At 38.0% G+C, this 23,515-nt stretch overlaps 1 protein-coding gene and 1 long non-coding RNA gene across 13 annotated transcripts; one reads left to right on the forward strand and one right to left on the reverse strand.

Annotated features, from left to right (window-relative positions):
- Window positions 1-455: 455 nt before the first annotated feature.
- LOC130435812 (uncharacterized) lies at window positions 456-11,815 on the reverse strand. 5 transcript variants are annotated; one of them, XR_008908858.1, is made up of 6 exons: window positions 11,699-11,810; window positions 10,390-10,523; window positions 10,213-10,279; window positions 6,096-6,215; window positions 3,898-4,000; window positions 457-1,958 (listed from the first exon to the last, which is right to left on the reverse strand). It is a non-coding gene; the product is annotated as an uncharacterized LOC130435812 (long non-coding RNA). The 5 variants fall into 5 exon arrangements; XR_008908860.1 differs by having other exon boundaries at window positions 3,898-4,088; XR_008908859.1 differs by having other exon boundaries at window positions 456-4,000; window positions 10,390-10,510; window positions 11,699-11,815.
- Window positions 6,813-23,326, forward strand: LOC130435811 (uncharacterized). Of its 8 annotated transcripts, none has more exons than XM_056766661.1 (18): window positions 6,813-6,850; window positions 8,061-8,082; window positions 8,195-8,256; window positions 8,530-8,589; window positions 8,811-8,857; window positions 10,419-10,474; window positions 15,120-15,209; window positions 15,300-15,417; window positions 15,705-15,845; window positions 16,630-16,695; window positions 16,769-16,801; window positions 16,895-16,930; window positions 17,022-17,087; window positions 17,290-17,346; window positions 17,415-17,623; window positions 22,589-22,748; window positions 22,862-22,958; window positions 23,190-23,326. In XM_056766661.1, coding segments are annotated over exons 7-18 (1,074 nt in total). In that variant the 5' UTR covers window positions 6,813-6,850; window positions 8,061-8,082; window positions 8,195-8,256; window positions 8,530-8,589; window positions 8,811-8,857; window positions 10,419-10,474; the 3' UTR covers window positions 23,191-23,326. The 8 variants fall into 8 exon arrangements, 4 of the variants coding, with proteins under 4 accessions (XP_056622639.1, XP_056622642.1, XP_056622640.1 ...); XM_056766664.1 differs by having other exon boundaries at window positions 17,022-17,075; XM_056766662.1 differs by lacking the exon at window positions 8,811-8,857.
- The last annotated feature ends 189 nt before the right edge of the window (window positions 23,327-23,515 follow it).

Here is a 23,515-nt window from a genome sequence, read left to right on the forward strand (position 1 = left end):
TGCAGGTTAGTTTTTTCTAACCAACAGCTAACGTTCCCGTAACGTTCCCTTCACGTTAGTTTTTTTCTGACCAACAGCTAACGTTCCCGGAACGTTCCCTGCAGGTTACATTTTTTAGAGTAACAATAAAACCCAAAAATAACCTGCAGGGAACGTTCGGTACATGTTCCCTTTAGTTTATATAGCATTAAAAATGAAGTCTTAATTAACAAAGACTTTCTGTGAACCTACATTCGAAAATTTTAATTTTAATAGAACCATACAAACACAGATGAAAACTCTTTAACTCAAACTCTTTAAATATCTAAATATAAATTACCAAAAGTGATCTTATAAGCCTGACAAACATTACCATTATCAGGCAATGTGAGCACGCATGTACAACGTTTATTCTGTTTCTTTCCATTTTCCGAAGTCTGCATTCAGGTTTTCAAGGAAATTCCGAATCAGGTCAGTAAGATTGTAATATAATAGAATATAATAGATACTAATATAATATAACTAAAACCAATTTTACTTTCAAGGAGCAATTATGGGCACCTTATCATTTCACAATCGTATAAATCCAATGTGTGGCATCACAGTGTTTGTAGAATGAATTTTCGATAGTTATTGACAGTTTTACGGTGTTGAATCATGGATTTTGGCATCTGATAATTGTAACATGAGTTCAGTTATTGTAAGACAGTACAGAATACTGCAATGTCTCTGAAAGACAGGGGGACTAGACACTACACTAGTGACAACATATAGAGGCTAACACTTCTGTACTCCGCTTACTGGAAAAATAGGCAGTAGATGATTTTTAGATATTTTTTTGGTTTACTATTACTGAGATTGCTGAAATTAGACATTGCTGGCCTATCAGCTTTCAGGCAAGCCTAAACAAACAGTAAATTACACATCACTAAAATTACAAGAGGCTTTAACAGTTTTATTAAATTGGGAATAAATCATACATATGGAACAAGAGAAATGACTGGGCAAATAATAAGTTTATGCAGAATCAATACAGGGAAAATAAAGCATCCATCCATCCATCCATCTTCTTCCGCTTATCCGGCGTCCGGGTCGCGGGGGCAGCAGTCTAAGCAGGGATGCCCAGACTTCCCTCACCCTAGACACTTCCTCCAGCTCTTCCGGGGGGACAGCGAGGGGTTCCCAGTCCAGCCGGGAGACATAGTCCCTACAGCGTGTCCTAGGTCTTCCCTAGGCGTCCAGGGGGCATCCGGAAAAGATGCCCGAGCCACCTCATCTGGCCCCTCTCGATGTGGAGGAGCAGCGGATCTACTCTGAGCTCCTCCCGAGTGACCGAGCTTCTCTAAGGGATCGCCTGGCCACCGTGCGGAGAAAGCTCATTTTGGCCGCCTGTATCCGGGATCTTGTCCTTTCTGTCATGACCCACAGCTCATGACCATAGGTGAGATAAGGAACGTAGATTGACCGGTAAATCGAGAGCTTCGCCTTGCGGCTCAGCTCCGTACAGCGACCGCATTACTGCAGAAGCAGCGCCGATCCGTCTGTCAATCTCCTGTTCCATCCTTCCCTCACTCGTGAACAAGACCCCCAGATACTTGAACTCCTCCACTTGAGGCAGGAACTCTCCACCTACCTGAAGTGGGCAAGCCACCCTTTTCCGACTGAGAACCATGGCCTTAGATTTGGAGGTGCTGATTCTCATCCCAGCCGCTTCACACTCGGCTGCAAACCGTCCCAGTGCATGTTGAAGGTCCTGGTCTGATGGGGCCAGCATGACGACATCATCTGACATGAAAATAAAGCACTTATTCTCAAAACCTTTACTCACTGATCCCCCAGAGGGACTAAAAGCACATCAAGCACTCCCAACATCACGGGAATTGTTGAAAGACAATTAAAACATTGCTTGTCAGGGATGGAGTGTGTCCATTTCAATTATGCTGAAATTGGGGAAACACTTGATCCTAACAGATAAACACCTGCAAAAATAAAAGTAGATTAATAGCAGCAACAATAAGCGTTATTCCTGATCATATATATGTACTTATACATTGGTTATAGGAATGACTCTATGAATTATATCATAATATATAGCATTATGATACAGGGGGACACTGTCACTGCATGTTACACTGTCAACATGATTAAATGTCACATAAGTTTTGTTCTAGAACGCATCTACATTTCAAATAAAAAATATATGCAAATTGAAACATGTGTAATGTGTTTACAAAAAAAAAACAAGGATTTTCATTGCAACTGTTAGTTCTCAGTGCAATTTTAATAGAGGGGAAAGAGTATGGAAACAGCAATCATATTTTAAGCAATCAATTTGATTTCCTTTATTATTAAGAGTTCCCACAAATACATGCTTGCAATCAACCACTGCATTAATGCTGAGTGGTATACACTTTTCCTGGGGATAGTGCTGTAAAGGTTTTGGGTGATACTGGCAGAAGTTGTACTGCAGAATTGACTGGCTGGCTCCGACAATAACAGTATATGTATTGTTTATAAACAAGGGTTTTATTGCAATACTGTTTGCTACAGGCAAGATTGTTAGAATGTAATTACAAAACTCGGGAACAACAAATGCTTTTCTTGGCTGCACTGACAGCCAGGCAAAACTTTGTGGCTTTAAGAAGAGTGTGATTCCACATTTTGATTGCCGGTTCGATCCTCAGGTCAGGCGGGTAACGATTGAGGTGTCCTTGAGCAAGGCACCTAACCCCTACTTGCTCCCCGGGCGCTGCAGCGATAGCTGCCCACTGCTCTGGGTGTATGTGTGTTCACCACTTGCTGTGCGTGTGTTCACTACTCTCTGGATGGGTTAAAAGCAGAGGTATATTTCGGATATGGGTCACCATATCTGACAAACAGGTCACTTTCACTTTTTCACTTTCATCTTGCCATGACTAAATGACTGGAGACGGCAGAGAAAGATGAATGTTCTACCGTAGATTATTCTTTAAATAATCAAATGCCACATGACAATATTTGAACAACATAAAAAGAAAATAAGCCAATAACAATATTGACAAATTATACTATAGCTTGTCAAGCTATACAATTAATATGATTAAAATATTTTGTATACATCACAAAAAGATTTAGAAAAGTTATGATGGAAATGCTCTAATATATGGATAAAGCGAACTGCAACTGATAAATGTGGTAAAATAACTATTATTACTTTTAATCAATGCATACAGAATCCAATTATACAATGAATTAAAATGTACTATGGTTGAGGTAAACAAACACTAAAGGGCATATGAAAGAACTATTGTAGTTGTGGTTGTAGTGGAGTAGGCGGGGCGGAACCCGGGTTCGAGACCAGTGAGTAACTGTTAATGAGCGCCAGATCGGGAGCATAAAGAGAACGAGCGACCGGACCGTCGAGGAGAGAGGACTGGGCCCGAACATGTTTTACGTTTGTATTTGTTTTTATGTTATTTCGTCGGCAGTCGTCTGTGAGGGGCGGCCGGCTGTCTTTTACTTTGTTATTATTTGATTAAATGTTTGCCGGTTCCCGTCTCCTTTCTTCCACCCTCTTTGAACCTTTCTATAGTGGTTAACTCGTTTAATGTATCATGAAGGTTTCCAATGTATAGTGCAATTCCCAATTGCCTACATGCACCAGGCCATGTTTAAAATGAGAATACAAGGACAAAGCTCAATAATCAATTATACTTTTCTAAAGGTTTAAAATTAATTTGAGGTGACACTGACAGGAGAAAACCTACTAACCTGTGCTAGTTCACTCTTTCTACACTGCTAGGACCATGCTGAAGTGAATACTGACCAACCGGTCTGGACTAAAGTGTGAACGTCTGCTAAGCAAATACCACATACTTCATGATGTACAAAATCCAGCCTATTGTGCATTTACCACCAGACCTTGCAGGCAGCACACACCTGTTTGAGAATTTTCTTCCAGAGCTCACAAAGTCACGACAGCGGACGCTTATTCAAGTGGCTATTCAGTTGATGGAGATTACAAATTCTTCGTAGACTCAATCTGTGGAAGCCACATAATGCAAATTACAAGACCGAACAGCGTCTTCTTTCTTAGGAGGTTATTGGATTGAGTTGCATGAGTCATTTGACTAGAAAAAAAGATGGAGAACAGGCAAGACATTTAAAAACTCATATATATATATACACAGTGGGTACCGAAAGTATTCAGACCCCCTTAAATGTTTCACTCTTTGTTATATTGCAGCCATTTGCTAAAATCATTTAAGTTCATTTGTTTTCCTCATTAATGTACACACAGCACCCCATATTGACAGAAAAACACAGAATTGTTGACATTTTTGCAGATTTATTAAAAAAGAAAAACTGAAATATCACATGGTCCTAAGTATTCAGACCCTTTGCTGTGACACTCATTTATTTAACTCAGGTGCTGTCCATTTCTTATGATCATCCTTGAGATGGTTCTACACCTTCATTTGAGTCCAGCTGTGTTTGATTATACTGAATGGACTTGATTAGGAAAGCCACACCCCTGTCTATATAAGACCTTACAGCTCACAGTGCATGATACAGCAAATGAGAATCATGAGGTCAAAGGAACTGCCTAAAGTGCTCAGAGACAGAATTGTGGCAAGGCACAGATCTGGCCAACGTTACAAAAAATCTGCCGCACTTAAGGTTTTTAAGAGCACAGTGTCCTCCATAATCCTTAAATGGAAGACGTTTGAGACGACCAGAACCCTTCCTAGAGCTGGCCGTCCAGCCAAACGGAGCTATCGGGGCAGAAGAGCCTTGGTGAGAGAGGTAAAGAAGAACCCAAAGATCACTGTGGCTGAGCTACAGAGATGCATTCGGAAGATGGGAGAAAGTTGTAGAAAGTCAACCATCACTGCAGCCCTCCACCAGTCGGGGCTTTATGGCAGAGTGGCCCGACGGAACCCTCTTGTCAGTGCAAGACACATGAAATCCCGCATGGAGTTTGCTAAAAAACAACTGAAGGACTCAAAGATGGTGACAAATAAGATTCTCTGGTCTGATGCAACCAAGATAGAACTTTGTGGCCTTAATTCTAAGCCGTATGTGTGTAGAAAAGCAGGCACTGCTCATCACCTGTCCAATACAGTCCCTACAGTGAAGCAGGGTGGTGGCAGCATCATGCTGTGGGGGTGTTTTTTCAGCTGCAGGGACAGGACGACTGGTTGCAATCGAGGGAAAGATGAATGCGGCCAAGTGCAGGGATATCCTGGACGAAAAACTCTCCAGAGTGCTCGGGACCTCAGACTGGGTCGCTGGTTTAACTTCCAACAAGACAATGACTCTAAGCACACAGCTGAAATAATGAAGGAGTGGCTTCACAACAACTCCGTGACTGTTCTTGAATGGCCCAGCCAGAGCCCTGACTTAAACCCAATAGAGCATCCCTGGAGAGACCAAAAAATGGCTGTCCACCAATGTTTACCATCCAACCTGACAGAACTGGAGAGGATCTGCTAGGAGGAATAGCAGAGGATCCCCAGATCCTTGTTGCATCTTTCCCCAAAAGACTCATGGCTGTATTAAATCAAAAGGGTGCTTCTACTAAATACTGAGCAAAGGGTCTGAATACGTACGACCATGTGATATTTCAGTTTTTCTTTTTTAATAAATCTGCAAAAATGTCAACAATTCTGTGTTTTTCTGTCAATATTGAGTGCTGTGTACATTAATGAGGGACAAAAAATGAACTTAAATGATTTCAGCAAATTGCTTCAATATAACAAACAGTGAAAAACTTGAGGGGGTCTGGATACTTTCTATACCCACTATATATATTTATATATATTGTAAAAAATGTTTATGTTCAGGTAATACCTTTAGTTTTAATGGACAAATCAATACTACTACAATTACACTAAAATGTATTCTGTGTGGCTGAACCTGTCACTTGGCTTACATGTGTGGCAAATATTAAAGTTATCATAGCTGTTAAATTTTAATCTATACAGATTTCCTTAAGACTTGTCCACTTGTTATAAAACGCTATAGGTCTGGGGAAACATGGATACAATTTTGAAAGATGTAACTATTTACTTACAAACCCTCCAATGACTATGATATAAAACAACCTTTCCGCACATCATACAAATCATGCTTACCTCTCAACTACACCTTTAAAACACTTTTTCATCCATCGGCTTATGGGTGACACATGAGATGTCTTATCCTTGGTTTGTTGAATTATAGACCGAACAAACAGGGACTGGCATCCACTTTTCCTAAAGAAAAATTAAAGAAAAAGAATGAAAATGTGTTACACCTCTAACACATAATTTACATACAAAGGACTAAGCTTATGATTAACGTTGTTATTAAGTATTAAAATAAATAACAACCTTAATAAACAGTTATTATAGCTCTTTTTAGGGTATAAGAACTGCTTTTAACTTATGGCAAACAAATAGATGATTTTTAATAAATATGCATTCTAGAGGTAGTTATACAAAATTCTCGTTTAGATGGACACATTAAGCATTTAAGGGCAGCTAGTACTAGCTAATAACTGCATAAATAATAGTCTGCACAATAGTCTGTTATTGGCATTCAATCGCAAAAAAAACAAGTGTTTGCCGACTCGCTTTCAGATTCCAATTACCATATTGCACAATTATATTTAAAATAATATTTTTTATATTCATAATTTATTGAGACATGTTATTATATAAATGCACATTATTTTCTTAGAAAAACGAAAATAAGCCAACGAAAAAAAAAACTGTCAAAAGTTATATTTTGCTCGCGTGCGGCGCGCGAACCCTGAATGCGGGCAGCCTATAGGTCGAGGTCTTTACCCATCGCGCGCACAGAGCGACTACCTTCTGAGAGGAACCTGCGGTCCGTCAGTTATCCTGAGGTAAAATACTTTTTTTAATTAATCAGCCTATACAAAATACATTTGTAGTGAGCTTTTACGTTTTAAGTGTCTTTGCAAATGACATTTAAAACTAAGACAAAGTTAAGAAAATCTAAGTTGTAAAACTAATACTGGCACATAGAGGAATTTCGTGTCACAAAACTTTCAAGTATCCCAATACCGCAAAAGTATTACTTAACCCTTTACACTAAAATGTGTTTTCAAAGACGAAATAGACAAAGTTCTCTCACAACAATTAAACTACTCGCGGAAACGCGAAACATGACTGAGGGCATATACGTGTGCGCGCATAGCTGCATATTCCACTCTAATAGGAATCACTGACCGCTTTCCTGAGGAAATTATTTTTACTTTACTGGTCAATGTATTTAAGCTAAACGTATAAACCTAAATGTAAATAACGTTGTGCTTAAAAATCTGAAAAAATCTAGTTTACCTAGTGCAGTAGGAAGAAGAAGATCTATTTCACTACTTCAAATTAAACAACTGCCACTTTCACATGAAACCCACTGAACTAACTTATCATGAAGTGAACTCCCTTTCATGTACATGTAACATTAAGCTACAACATCTGTCCCACGGCTTCCGATTTATTCTAGTCACTCGCTCTTTCCGTTAACGTCACATTGTGGTAATGGGGCAAATTCGCACGGATGAACAGAAAACAATTCGTTCCATAGTTACACCTAACATGGTGACGTTACTTGAAAAGATATAAACAATTTTGTCTGAAAAGCGTCGCTTCACAGACTTGGCTTCGAGCAAGAGACCTTCGCACACGTCAAGTGCTTATAGACGGACTTGACAACCTCTCCTCAATCACGGCACTTTATCTTGTACAAAACTGGACGCGCACTCACAAATACCGTGGCTCACTTTGATTTTCTGCGCTCGTGGAATGCATAACTGGGTGGGGCTAGACGTGTCTCTCCTACAAAAACTCGTCTCATTGGCTGATGGAACAGTAAAAGTGAGCTGTTAGTTTTCGCAGATCTGGTGAAACCACAGCATGTGTTAAACAGCCATAAATATTAAAATAAACATACTTAACAGATGTATACTTTATCCCAGTTTTTCCCAATCCTGGGCCTGTTTCAATATGCTTCCAATTGTTGGAGCACATACATATTGCAACTCCTAAATCATATAAATCTGTGAATTTAATTAAAATAATTATTCTTTTTTCCAGAGTCAATTGGCATCTGATTGTTGTAAGTAACAAACCTAGCAGTTACTCTGCATATCTTGTTTCCCATGTTCCACATAACATATTTTAAGTCATGGTATTTAGTCATGTTTGCTCTTTTTTTTGTGTGTCAACAGCAGCTACCTATACCCCAAAGGCTCTTTTAGGAGCCCTTTCACAGTACGTCTTTGACTTTTTTGTAAGTATATGTTTTGCATGACTGTCAGACACCCTTCTCTGTATTTGGGTTTAAATCAGTAAAAGCAATGTCATTCAGCAAGATAGTTATCAGTTATATCCTAAGGGACTCAAGGGAGACATAATTTTTTATAAAAGTAATAGTTCACCGCAAAATGAAAATTCTGTCATATTTACGTACCCTTTTGATAGTAACAACTGATGAAACTGGATCTCGAACAGACACATCTCACTCATATTGAGTTATGTTTGCTCTCTCTTATTGTGTCCACAGATACCTGTATGCACCAAAGGCTCTCTTAAGAGCCCATTCACAAAGCGTCTTTGGCTTTTTGTAAGTATATGTTTTGCGTGACTGTCAGACACCCAGTTATAGGAATGTCATGCAGCAAAAAAGTTATCAGTAATATCCTAAGGGAGACAGTTTTTTGTTAATAAGCAAACAAAGCATTCTGCATTGCTAGCTTGACATGTTTATCAAAACATATTTAGTCAGTAATCCCTGAATCTCAAACTCATATTTTGTCATGTTTGCTCTTTTTCTGGTTTCAACAGCACCTAAATAAACTTTTAAGTACCCCTTACAGAACTTCATTGGCATAGTAAGTATATTGGCAATTAAATCAAATTTAGGTCAATAGCATTAACTTAACACATGATGATTGTTTCCTGCTGTTAAGAGACTTAAGACAAAGGCTATCCAACTCTGCTTCAGTGTTACTTACGGAGCCTGAGACTTGTATACAGTTGAGGTTAAAAGTTTACATACTGGAAAATGTTGCAAATTTAGGAATGACAAGAGGCATTTTGAAAATAACATTTTTTTTATCATGTACTGTCCTGAACATGTTATTTTACATAAAATATGTTTGCATTTAGTCAACATCACAGAATAACTAACTTTACAAAAAACACATTTTACAAAAATAAACCCATTCAAAAGTTTACATACACATGATTGATACACACTGTATGATGTTACCTAAACAATTAGTGCCAGTATTCTGCGTATTTGAATCCTGTTTACCAGTAACTGTATAATAGAGATTTATCTTTTTTCACCGAGGAAAACTGACTCATACACAACTATTACAAAAGATACAAACATTCGCTGATGCTCAAGAAATCAACACCATACAATTAAAAACCAGGTAGGTATAAACTTAGGTGACCAGCTTTCATTTTTATTATTTTGTTAAAATAACATTTATAATTTATCAACACCCTCCAGAAGCAACAAAATTTAGACATGCTTCACATATAACAAAATAATAAACAATAGACACTAGTTTTTAGGTTTAAAGGGTTTAAACCCATCTGATGTTAAATGTATTGTTACCTTCTTGAGCATCTCTGAAAGTTTGTATCTTTTGTAATAGTTGGGTTTGGGTTTCTTGATTGTCCCGTGTAAACTTTTTTCTAAAATGTGCAAAGATTTCCAGATACTGCAAAATGTGTGTCAACTTTTGACCTCAACTGTATACAGTACAGCAGGTGTGTTCACTTAACACTGCTGATTTTGCTTTTGATGCTGGGGATTTATTCAGATTTGACTGTTTAATTCACAAGCTCCTATTTGATTTAATTTATAATAACATTGCCAGGCATTTACCTGCCTAAATTTATCTAATCACAAACTGTTATGTGCGTGTCACGCTGGGTAATTTGAGAGATCATTTATGTAGTTTTTCATAATGTTTTGTTGTTTGGTGACAAAAATTCTAGCTTTGATTCTGTAACATTTCTGATTTCCATATCCATCAAAACAGACATGAAATATTAGTATTTTAAAATAATAATTCATTTATTAAGGCATTCATTCATTCATTGAGCTCACATGTAACAAAAAACTGTTTAATTTTTTTTTATGTTTCACTGTTTACCTAACACTAAACTAACAAAATAGTCTTAACTAAACTAAAGTTAACCTGCGCTACTTTAAATGATGTTAACTTACCAGTTGACGTTATATTCAATTGCAATTATAGACCACCATCAGACAACAGACAGAAAGTCTCCAAGCACTTGAAAATTAAAGCAAAAACAAAAGAAGAATTAAAAATATTGTGAAACACTCACTTGTTTCAGGGATGCATAAAAAGGTTTCAAAGTCAAAAAAAAAAAACTAAGATACCAAGAACATTTTCTCCATTTTTATTTCAGACGACACCAACGTTTTCCCACTGAAGACGACAAGGGGCAAGGCCTTGTTGTAGAGTGTAAGTTCATACACTTTGTGGTTCAAACAGAGTTTCCTGAAATGAAAGTCTGATGAAAGGATATTTCATTATTGTTTTAAATAACACTGTGGTGGCTTAAAACAAGCTCTACATAAACTAATGGTATACAGCCTCAATAAAAAAAATAAAACAGCTAAATGAAGCATTACTCATATACATTATATTGCCAAAGGTTTTGGGTCGCCCCCTCCTAATGAACAGGTTTGACTACTTAAGGCATTTCTGTGGGTAACAATCTTAACGTTACAGCATATAATGATATTCTATGGAATTGAGTGCTTCTAATTTTATAGCAAGAGTTTTGGGAGTGCCCTTTTCTTTTCCAACATGACAATACCTCTCTGTGTATAGGGCGAGGTTCAGAAAGAAATGACTGATTCAGTCAGGGTGTAAGAACTTGACTGGTCTGCATAAATCCAAGTCTTAAACCCAGATGAACACCTTTGGTGTGACTTTAAATGCCAAATTTGAGCCAAAAACTCATCACTTCACATCACTGACTTGTACATAGTGGTAAAGTCATTTTAGAACAGGAAAGACACTTCGGAAACTGTTCAAGATTGCATTTCTATCTGCAATTCCATTTTAAAGAATTTTGTTTCCATCTCTGTTGCGACAGTTTTGTAAGAAGCTCTATTCTGTTCTAAAATGACTGGAGCAATGTATACAAGTCATTGATGTGAAGTGATGAGTTTTTGGCTCGGAGTCTTAATTTAAAGTCACATTAAAGGTGTTCATCTGGGTTTAAGACTTGGGTAAATGCTTACCAGTCAAGTTCTTACAAACTGACTGAATCGTCATTTCTTTCTGAACATTGTATGTTGCGGTGTACAGGCACGTAAATGTCATTCAAACTGGGATTAAATCCCATTCCCATTTCTGCATTATCAGAGCCATGTTTGTTGTGGATCAAAACAATTCGAAATACTGTAACGTTACGTTGTCGTGGTTTACAGTAAAATGAGGACGTGGAGGCGAGCGCATGTTAGGATTTATGCAACTCTGATAAAGCTCTGGCAACAACAAAAACGTTTTATTCTTTAAAACTTATAACTTACAATAGGGTAAAAAGTTGTCGTATCAGGTGGCAATGCAGTTTACCAAACTTTCACACTCTACCGACTACACAATGTGAAAGAACCTACGGAAAGAGCATTTCAAAAACAAATTCAAACTAACATACTAATAATAATAAACGCTTACCTTTAACAACACATCAAAAACGCCAAATGACTCCAAATCATGTGCTTTGTGGCTTTGTGCACAGCTGAGCTCATGCATCTTGGTGAACAAGATTCTTCTTCTGGTTTATAAACGATTCGCACAAATACGGGCATATCGCCACCTGCTGGGCTGGGTTGACGTGTAACAGGTTATTGAAATACGGATTCATCATACAATATACAAACAAAGAAAAGTAGCTTACTTTATTTGTATAACATTGAGAAACAAGCAGTGTCACTAAGGTAGAGATACTTGTCTTCCGCTGGTGTGTAAAAATATTTAGATCATAGTACAACATTTTCCTCCATCACATCATCAGTGCGCTACCAATAATATTCCTAAAGTGTTCCTGTACTTCAACAATACAAAAGGCTGTGATTTCCAGCGCAGGGAACACACAACAGAATGTATACCTTGCACATTAACCTGTTCCATCAGTGGAACATTTAAGTTTACTTGAATCTTTTACTATTAAATTGTATTCTAATGATGACAAACTGTAAATCACTTTTTTTTACTACTATAACTACTTTTTTGGTCAGCAATAATCTGCCAAGTGTCCTTTTTTGTTAAAAAGGCAATTTAAGGGCAGCATTCCAAATTATGAATTTATGACTGATGTTAAATGAATTATTGTGAAATATGTTATGACAACATTTTTCATGTCCAGTATATTGGCTTTAGAATGGATTCCAAATCTAAGAGGCAGCGATACACAAGGCAGTGGAAATATGCACGAAGATCATTGGATGAAGGTCCTGTGGAGAAGGAACGATTAGATCATCCATTAACACCTCAAGAAGGATATGCTGAAAGAATGGACATTGATGACGACATCTCAAGTTCTGTTGGTACTGTTGATGTTGGTTTCATTGGGAGTTGCAGTTCTGGACATGAGACTGTGAACAATGCGCTCAATGAGGAAACTGAGAGTGTAAATGAAATGGCCTCAACTTCACTCCCAACATTTCTGCAAGAATGGTCAATAAAGCACAACATCACGCATAATGCTTTAGATGATCTCCTGAAAGGACTTAAAAGAAATGGACACCCAGAGCTCCCATCCACAGCAAGGACATTGCTGAAAACTCCAAGGACTGTTACATCATCACAAAAGTCAGGAATGGAGTGTGTTCATTTTAATTTAAGAGAGAGCCTTAGTGACCAGTTAAAACGTTATCCGACAGAGATGATTGAACGAGTGAGTACACTGGAGCTATCATTTAATATTGATGGCCTACCCATTTTTAAAAGCAGCAGGACACATCTTTGGCCCATCCTCTGTGCTATTCACCTAAACCCCATAAGTGTTTTTCCTGTCACACTGACACTTGGTCCCACCAAACCAAAAGATCTGGAATTTGCTGAGGAAGCCATTAATGACATCCAAGAGCTCCTTGACAATGGTCTAGATGGAAAAAATATTAGGATCAGATGCTTTGTGTGTGATGCACCAGCAAGAGCAATGGTGAAGAAGATCAAGCAGTATTCTGGGTATTTTGGATGTGACAAATGCACTCAGAAAGGCACATGGATCTCTGGGCGAGTAACTTACCCAGAGGTAGACAATCTCACTCTGCGCACCAATGAAGCATTTCGTGCTGAAATGGCCATACGTCAGGAAAATCAGACTGCGCCAGTGTCTCCCTTTTTGAGGCTCCCGTTGGATATGATACAACAATTTCCAATTGACTACATGCACCAAGCCTGCCTGGGTGTTATGAAGAAGCTAATCACAGAGTGGGTTAGAGGAGACAGAAAAGTAAGACTGTCTGCGGGGCAAATAAATGAGGTGACGCAAAGGCTGCTGTCACTCAGAAGCGCCATTCCAAACTGTTTTGTCAGAAAACCTCGGAATCTAGAGGACATTGATAGGTGGAAGGCAACAGAACTGCGCCAGTTTGCTGTTTATACAGGCAAGATCGTGCTGAAGGGCATTTTGAGTGACCATCTTTACGACCATTTCATGGCATTCAGTGTTGCCTTGAGTCTTCTGCTTTGTCCAACATTGGCAAGGGAACACAACAGATACAGCAAAGAGCTAATGCAATACTTCATTGCGAAAACAAAAGAACTGTATGGCGACCACTTTCTTGTGTACAACATCCATTCAATGGTACATCTATCGGAAGAGGCAATGGCTTTTGGCAGCCTTGATGCATGCAGTGCATTCCCATTCGAGAATTATCTCGGTAAGCTAAAACGGCTTGTAAGGTCTGGAAAGCAGCCCCTTGTTCAATTGGCCAAACGTCTCACAGAGATGTCCACTTCTCCTCTCTCTGTGGTGACCTCCAGGTCGAAAACCAAAAGGCCAAATAATGCATTTATTCTTGCTGAAGGAAAGTGCTGTGAGGCCATTGAAGAGAGAAATGAATCGGATGATTCAGGTACTCCGTTGCTGATGTGCAGATGTTTTGAAAGATCTGAACCACTTTTCAGAGATCCAGTAGACTCAAGAACACTTGGATGTTTAAAAGTCCAAAGAAGATATTCAGTGATGAAGCTCATACCAGAACGCAAGCTGACAAGAATGGCCATAATGATAGAAAAAGGCCAGGAGTTGATTTTCTTGGCAGTCCTGCATGAACACTGAGCACAGGAAGAATCTCTCTACCTCTCTCTCTCTCTCCACTGGGACAGTCTATAGGCATCACATTTAAGGACATCATTGACAGCAAGGACAGACATTAAGGTTATTCAAATAAGATTTTAAACATTCTAGTACAGTCCGGAACTTGTTATCGCACAATAAACTCTGACAGTGTCACCAGGCTTGTATCACACTGAAGGATTTTATTTCACAATAAACGTATGATTGTACATTATCTCTGTTACACACTTACCTCATAAGTTATTGAACATGAAAAATTGATTTAAAACATTTTAGTAGCTAATTTTTTTATTTAAATGCAGACATTCTGGCTAAGAATCCAGTATTCAGTGTAATTTAATAAGTAAGTAATAAGGTACGAGAGGTTAAGTGTGAATAAGTAACTTATTTACGATAAAGTACTAGCCTCAAGTATGTTATTGCTTTTAAAAAACAGTTACTAAATATTAAATTTCATATTAAAATATGAAAAATATGAATGAAAGAAACGTAAACAGCACCAGAATATTTTGATTAACGTTGCCCTTAACTTTTCACATAACTTTCAATTATTTCACAGAACAGATGTTTACATATAGCCCATAACATGTAAGGGATGATTCAAGACTTGTCGTGCGTTAAAGGGTTTTAATGCACTACGTGGAGGCCATGAACCATTGGTTACTTTTAATACTATGCAATACCCAGATCATCATTAACAGTTTTTGTTTTTATAGTTTTGTATTAGCCTTTTGTTTGATATGAACTCTGCCTACTGATCCTCAGAGAAATCCAATTTCATTTTAACAGATGGCCACAAAACAGTATGCAGTGGTGGAATTTTCAGACGACAATTCGGTCGAAATTGTCCCCACCTCATGGTTGGAGGAGAGCAAAGAGGTATGTTTTTGTTTCAATCAATGTTTTTTTGTTTTAACTTAATTTACAGCTTATGCATATATTTACAGTGTTTTATATTTACTTTTTCAGGGAAAAATATTCTGCTATTGGACTTTTTCCAATGTGCGGCAGCTTGTGAAAGGCTGCAGTTTACCTGACAGGATCAACTGGAGGAAGTTACAGTTAAAAAAAATTTGGCTGAAAACAGGTAAAGGAATTCCATTGTAGGATATATATAATATCCAGTGCTAGGAATGGGAATGGGGAAATGCAGGGAGAGATCAAGGGATTGACATTCAAGGGGGATGGAGGAATTTCATATTGTATCCATAAAATACCATCTAAACACTATGCACTTTTCACACATACATAAAGCAAGATTTTCTTCATCTATAGGTAAAAAAAAATATCCCTGCTCAAATTTCAATGAAAATGATTAAAACTAAATGTCAAGAGCATTGCTAAAAAGGTATATTTGACCCAACATTTTTTTAGGCTCATACAGCACAGCTGTAGAAAAATGTTCCCGTGTTGTGGAGACTTCAAATATTGAAACAGAGGACACCACAAGAACTAAAAAGAGGGCACAGAAGAAGCCAAAGAGATTTCTGTCAGAAAAAGATTCCTCCTCAAGTGGTAACAATTCAAATCACTTCCAAAACCATTATTCCAACTCTTCAAAAGACTGAAACATTTCTTAAAACTATAAACAGTTTGAAACAAGTCACTCATTCTCTAGTTTACTAAATGCTATTTAAATATATTTTTTCCTTGAAGCACATATACACATTGTAGTAGAGTAGGCGGGGCGAGACCGCGATTCGAGGCCGATGTGCGCACAGCTGGCGCTCATCCACAATTACTCACCGGACTCGAACCACGGTCTCGCCCCGCCTACTCTACTACACACATAAAGCTCTATTCATTTATTCTGAGATGTTTCTGAGAAAACAAATTAATGAACAAAATTTAAGTTGTGACGTTTTGGGCACCTCAATAACCCTAAAATAAAACCTTTAACCAATTGTGATTAAAAACAAAAAATATGTATTAAAGGAAAGAATGTCATTGTTCCATATAGACAAGTTTCTTTGGACAAATTGTATTTTGCTACTTTGTTTCAGATATTTAGATTTGACATAATTAGATTTAAGATACAATTTGAACTGTTTTTGTGAACGCTTTGCTAGAGCTAGTCGGTCCCAATCGTGGAGAGCATGTATTCTGCATAGTTTAGTTCCAACCCTTATCCAACACACCTGTTCATCATTTGCAAATAGTCCTGAATACTTTGATCAGCTTGGTTAGTTGAATTTGGTTAGGGTTGGAACTAAACTCCGCAGGAGACCAGCCCTCCAGGAGCCGAGTTGACTAGACCTGCTCTAAGCTTTATTTTAACACAATTTGTTCTTTTTTTCAGATGATTGTAGAGTTTTAGCAAAGAAGAAGTCAGAAAAAAGTATATGCAAACCTGTTCCACCTAAATGTAAGTTGGTGGCATTAAAAATAATACATAATTGTTTTCCAGCCTTGATGTTCTATCAGTTTTTTATTTACAGACACACCCTTGTCCAAGACTCCTCTGGACATGGGTTCGTACAATATAAAAATATGTTTTTAAGTATTAGTACTAGACATGCAGTATATTACTCTCTTTTTCTCTCTTGCGTTTTGACTTCTAACAGACAACAATGACATTTCAAGTGGTTGTTCTGTAAATTGTAAGCATATATTTTCTTATTTAATTTTCATAACCTGAAACCTTATCAGTAAGGCATCATTTAATAGTTTATTTGGTAATTTTTTCTACAGCAGAAGAATCTCTGCAGAAGTACCCACAGCAAAGTGTGTCTTACAATCTTCAAGGTTGTGCAAAATGTGATTGCATTCTTGTATTTATTGACTATTAAAATTAGAGTATCTCTCTAATAATTGAATAACACTTTTAATACTTTTAAAACTTAAAAATATTTTTAGAAAAGGGTCAGTGCTGGTCCTTGATTTTGATCCTGGTTCTAAGCCGTTATAAAAAAACAGTAACCCACTGCTTCTTCGGGCTTATTGCTTTATTTTGCAACAGTTGCCAAAGAGCTCCTTTTAGAAGAGCCCCAGTCTTCGTCTGAAGCAGCAACAAAGAGTAAGTCCGTTTATTAATTTTCCAGATTAAAATAAAGCATATTCAATATTATTCTAAATGCTTTACAGACTATCGCACAAAAGTCTTGCAAAAGTTGCAAGACATTGTTGAAAACCAACAAGAAATCCTGGCCATGCAGCGACAATTGCTGGCTTCTACAGCTGTGATGGTAGTAGAGGATGGAGGGGACCTTCTTCACAATGGGCCGTGTCAGACAGTGGAAGAACTTCAGCTGCTGGATTCTGAACTTGCCCACAAGGACAAACAAATAAAGATGGTAAATATATATGTATATATAAATACAGTGAGGAAAATAAGTATTTGAACACCCTGCTATTTTGCATGTCCTCCAACTTAGAAATCATGGAGGGGTCTGAAATTGTCATCATAGGTGCATGTCCACTGTGAGAGACATAACCCTAACCCTATAAATGCAACTTCAACTAATTGTAAAGTGCTTCCTTTATAAAGAATGCTGCTATCTCACATTAAAGTAATAAGCCCCAAGAAGCCGTGGGTTACAGTGCATTTTATAACAGCTAAGGGGCGTATAGGCACGACGCGAAGCGGACTGCTTTTATAAAACAGTTACTCCATATGCTTAGCAAGGTTTCATTAAATAAAGTAAATAAAATGATATTTAGGCTATGAGGTGCGGTCAGCCGTTATGTATTGGGGTATTTTATAACGGCTAAGAACTCCGCTCAGCCTATCAGAATCAAGGACCAGAACTGACCGTTTTATAAAATGCAGTAAAGCAGTCCTTTTATAGAGTAAAAAAAGAATACCTGTGTAGTAGAGTAGGCGGGGCGAGACCGTGGTTCGAGTCCGGTGAGTAATTGTGAATTAGCGCCAGCTGTGCGCACACCGGGCTCGAATCACGTAGGAGATGGGAGCATAAAAGGAACGAGCGACCGGACCGTCGAAGAGAGAGGACCGGGCCCGAACTTGTTTTACGTTTGTATTTATATTGGTATTTATGTTTATGTTTTGTTCGCCGGCGGTCGTCCGTGAGGGGCCGCCGGCTGTTATTATTTATATTAAAAGTTGTTTAATGTTTTCCGGTTCCCGACTCCTTCCTTCCATACTTGAATCGTATTACATTGGTGCCGAAACCCGGGAGGAAGGAGAGACATGCTGTCGGAGAGTCCTCGCCGCCGAGTGGCCTCGCGGTGCCGGAGAGTTCGGGCAGCGCGGACGAAGGGCGTCCGCCAGTGGCTGCCCGAAGCGGTGGCTCTGGGGAAACGGAAGTGCACAGTGCGGCCACCGTCAAAACTTCGGTGGAACGGCGACCTTTGCTGCCGCGCCCCTGGGTCGAGGTGGGGTGGCTTTCGTCCAAGTGGGAGCGGGGGGGTTGCCGCCGTCCGCCAGAGGCCGGAGCCTGTGTCCGTCCCCCGAGGGGGATGAGCAGGGGGCGGAAGTGCCGGGTGAGCCACCGCCTGCCAGAGGCCGGAGCCTGCGTCCGTCCGCCCAAGGGGGAGGAACAGGGGACGGGGAACCCGCCCCGACTCCCGGATAAAGGAGGAGCCACCGCCGGCCGCCAGGGGGCGGACGGTCGAGCCGTCCACCGAAGCCCCAGGGCCACCGCAAGGCACCGCGAAGGAGAGTACTCCGGCTGGTTAAGGAACGAGCGGCAGCATGTCGGGGAACCGGATTTTTTTTTTTTTTCCTCTCTCCCCTCTCTCTTTCCGGTCGCTCCGAGGGCTCCCGTCTCCGTTGTCTCGTCTCGTCGCTGCATACCCCCCACCCCACCCCCCCCGAGGGAGGGGGAGGGAGCTTGCACAGTCGCGGGGGTACCCCCCGGCCTGTGAGGGGTGATGGGGGTATGTAGTAGAGTAGGCGGGGCGAGACCGTGGTTCGAGTCCGGTGAGTAATTGTGAATTAGCGCCAGCTGTGCGCACACCGGCCTCGAATCACGTAGGAGATGGGAGAATATAAAAGGAACGAGCGACCGGACCGTCGAAGAGAGAGGACCGGGCCCGAACTTATGTTATGTTTGTATTTATATTTATGTTCATGTTTTGTTCGCCGGCGGTCGTCCGTGAGGGGCCGCCGGCTGTTATATTAATTTATTAAATGTTTAAATGTTTGCCGGTTCCCGCCTCCTTCCTTCCATTTTATTGAGAGTTGTTACAACCTGTAGTTAAGGTGTACCTTTAGAGTCTTCGTAGTGCGTTAAAAGACAACCTTATCGGAAAAAACAAAGCCCTGAACTTATTTTGTATAGTCTACTAATAATAATTCTTAATATAACATTAAACTTCAAATACTAGGCCTACTCACCCTCCTGTCATTAATGCATCTCTTGCTGTACGACATAGGAAGTTTTTTTTAATGATAACGTTTTTAACATAATATATATATAATTATGTGATAGTTCACCCAAAATACTAAATTCTTATTCATTTACTTACCCTCTTATCATTTCAAACCTGTACGACTTTTTTGTACGGAACACAAAAAATGTTTGCTATTTTGAAGAATGTTGGGAACCATTATTCATTGACTTGACATTGGTTTTGTGTCCACACACTGGAAGTGAATGGGTACGGCCATTGTTTGGTTACTAACATCCTTCAAAATATTTTTTTATATATACTTTTGTGTTCTGTATAAGAAAGAAAGTCATACAGTTTTCAAATGATAAGAGTGTGAGTAAATGATTATTATTATTTACTTAAAATGTGTTATAACTTAAAAAGAAACATCACTTTCTGTAGTACAGCAAGAGATTATGGCTGCATTAGCAAGAACAGGTACACAATAATTTAAATCAAACAAAATCCAGCAACAATATGCAGCCCAGCCTGCATAATCGAACTCCACAAAAACCCAGATAACAGAACCTTTGGCAAAGATTTACAAATCTTTCTGAATATTAAAAACACAAAAAGTAATAATTAATTCAACATCAATATACAACATCCTGATCAGTTTTGACTTAATATAAGTTTTCCAAATAAGCACTAAGAACATACACTTGTATGTGAAGGGAAATTAACTTGTTTTGAGTAGATGGATAATTTACAGTTTATATTTACTGTATATTTACTGTTTATCACTGTTAAAATAAATCCCCATCTAAAAAATGCTTGTGTGTTTTTAACCCATGGCTGGGTCAATATTGGACTGAACACATGGTTGGGTTATTTCAACCCAAATGTTGGCTTGTTCTCACGGTTGGGTAACAACAACTCCGCATTTGGGTTAATATAATAAATACCATGTGTTCTGTGCAACATTGATCCAGCCATGGGTTAAAAACACACCAGCATTTTTTTGGTAAAAACATTGTATAGTGTTAATATGTACGCAAAGTAGGAAGAGTAAAAGTTATGTAGTGTTGTGTTAATGAGATAACAGGCACAATAAGTGATGAAAATGTGAACAGGTACAGAAAAAAACCAACCACAACTGACTACTAAGAGTCAACTGCAACATATCTGGTAGACACATACAATCTGTCAAAATCTCACCATGCAGAGGAGGACTAAACAACTCCACAAACACTATTTCTGCCATACACATCTCTGTTTATTAGGCACATTAGTTATACCAAGAAATGATTGTTAATTATGGATGATAGCGTAATCATCAAATATTATGTGGTAGCCTCATTCCATCCTATCCATTTTTACTATCTAATTATGTATGTGATGTTTTATTTTGTTTTGTTTTTATTATATTAGGCCTGTAAAACTATTGCTTAAAGTCCAGATGTGTTGTGGTTAGCATATTCCAAATGATTTTTTCACATTATGCACATATACGATTTAAACTACTGCATCCTTTAGACTAAATGACATCAAGAATCAATGAACACTTCTTAACGATGGTTCAAGACAAATGAAAAACTTTATACCACAATGCATGCTGGGTACCATAAAACAAAGCTCATCCATGGTTCCCAGCATGTACTGCGCATGAACATGTTTTGCAGATAAACTGTCTTGCTTTTATTTGCTTTTATATTTGCTGTTTTTTTGGGGGACTTTCGCAGCTAATTTTGTGATGTTGATTGATTTGTTTATTCACACAGCTTGTTCATGTCAGTTCTGTCACAAATAAAAATCAAAAGTCTTAAGCACATTATAGAATTTTCATACCAACAAAATGTTTGAAGCAAGTTATTTATATCTTGCTGTAGTGTGTCCTAAGGAAATTTAAGTTTACATTCCAAGCAATCCTTTTGTCATTATTTTTGATAAATCAGTGAGATTTTTTGTACGTGTACCGAGAGTCTGAAAATAATAGATATGGTCCACACAGAGATGTGGTCTTGTCATCATCTGGTCTGTTTATTACATTAAGAAGGAGAAAAGAATGATACAGACTAAACCCTGTGACAATGTCTCAAAGACACTTGAAGGAGCACCTGCAAACATCCAGTACAATGAAGTTTTGGGCACTTTTTTCTGTGATCTGTAAAGTGGGGATGCTTAATAAAAAAAATGTCATAAATCAATATTATTTATCAATTAGCTTCTACATTTCTGTGTGGAGCATTCATTGTTGTCAGACTCCCTGTACATACAGAAACGTCACTGGATTTTCAAAAATAATAACAAAATGAATGCTAGGAAATGTAGACTTACATTTCCTATAGACACACTACAGCAAAATATAAAAAACTGGCTTAAAACGTTTTGTTGGGTAAGACTTTTGCACATTATTCTTTATGGTGTTGACTTCTTGAGCATCAGGGAATGTTGTTTAAGATATTTGTTTCTTGTTACTTTTTTGTTTATTTTGAACAAAATCAATGCACTGTCGATTTAATAAAGAGTTACCAGCTTGTAACTTGTTACAAAGTATAATACATAAAAAATAGGGTTGAAAGATAGGTATGTGGTTTCTTAATTTAGCAGTTTGCCATTTCCCGGCCAAAAATGGCTAACCTGCACCAGGTCTGGACTGGGACACAATGTTTCCTTTTTACAATCTGTTAGTCTACAACCCTTTTGAGGTACCGATACAATGAGTTATCAATACATGTGTTCTTCTCTCCATCTTATTCTCCTTCTCATCCCCTGCTTCCTTCAGATGTATATATTCTTCAGATTCTACTATAATCTGATTATTTAGCATTGCAGTGTATGGCAGTTAAGACTTGATAAGCAAATTTGAACTCACATGATCAAAAAATACAAATAGATCAATATTTATGAATGTCTTTGAACACACTTCAATTTTTTAATTAAATTTCTTCATTGCATTAATTATTTATCATATTTTATTACAGATGAACTACCTTCGATCCCTTGGGGGCTTAAATCCTGGTGCTGCGGTCCGCAAAATGTTGCGCAAGATTGCCCTAAATGAGGTCTTGGGGGCCTACAGTCTGAAAGGAAAGAAAAATAAAAAGGCCTTCCAAGACCTACAAATTTGTAACTTAGTAATAGGCAAGTTTTTTTTCCTGACTTGTGTCATTTTAGGGTCATTAAAAAGTTTTGTTTTACTGTGTGAACATAAAGGGAGTATTTATCTGATCAGAGATTGTCATTCTATTTTACAGGAGCAACACAAAAAAACTTTAGGAAGCTGAGGGCAACTGATGTGGAGGACGAAATTTCTCTAGTTTTAAAATATGCCCCACACAGGCATTTGAAATGGTAAACAATGTTATTTGTAAATTATCAGTATGATTCAATCAACTCTCTAACTTTTTATAAGACGGGCCAATAGGTTTAGAAAAGATTTGTAAATTAATTGCAGGCAGTATTAACGATCAACATTATTCATTGGAGACACTGCAATTAATAACTATTTCACATAATAAGTATTCACTTCAACTATAGTGTTTAAGATTCGTCTTATTCATTTCCTTTTTGTTTTGTTTTCAGATGATGCTGAAGTGAAGATAGTGGACTTGCTTCTGTATTTTAATTAATTGTAGACTATATATATCTCATTATACATTTAATAAATAGTAATTTTAATGTTATGTATACAATTTCATATTACCAATTAGTTTAACATCTTAAAGATATTATTCTCCAGTTGTTTTATTTGAATGTTGTTTAAGGTTTTTCATGTAGTTTATATTATATTTCTCATTCTACATTTAATAAATAGTAATTAAACTATCATTTTAAAATTAAATTTTTAGCTATTAGTTTAATGTTTTAAAGTTAATGTTATGTTCTTTGTATTTGTTTTATTTGTATGT

The sequence above is a fragment of the Triplophysa dalaica genome, chromosome 14, assembly GCF_015846415.1.
Source record: "Triplophysa dalaica isolate WHDGS20190420 chromosome 14, ASM1584641v1, whole genome shotgun sequence".
Lineage (NCBI taxonomy): Eukaryota > Metazoa > Chordata > Actinopteri > Cypriniformes > Nemacheilidae > Triplophysa > Triplophysa dalaica.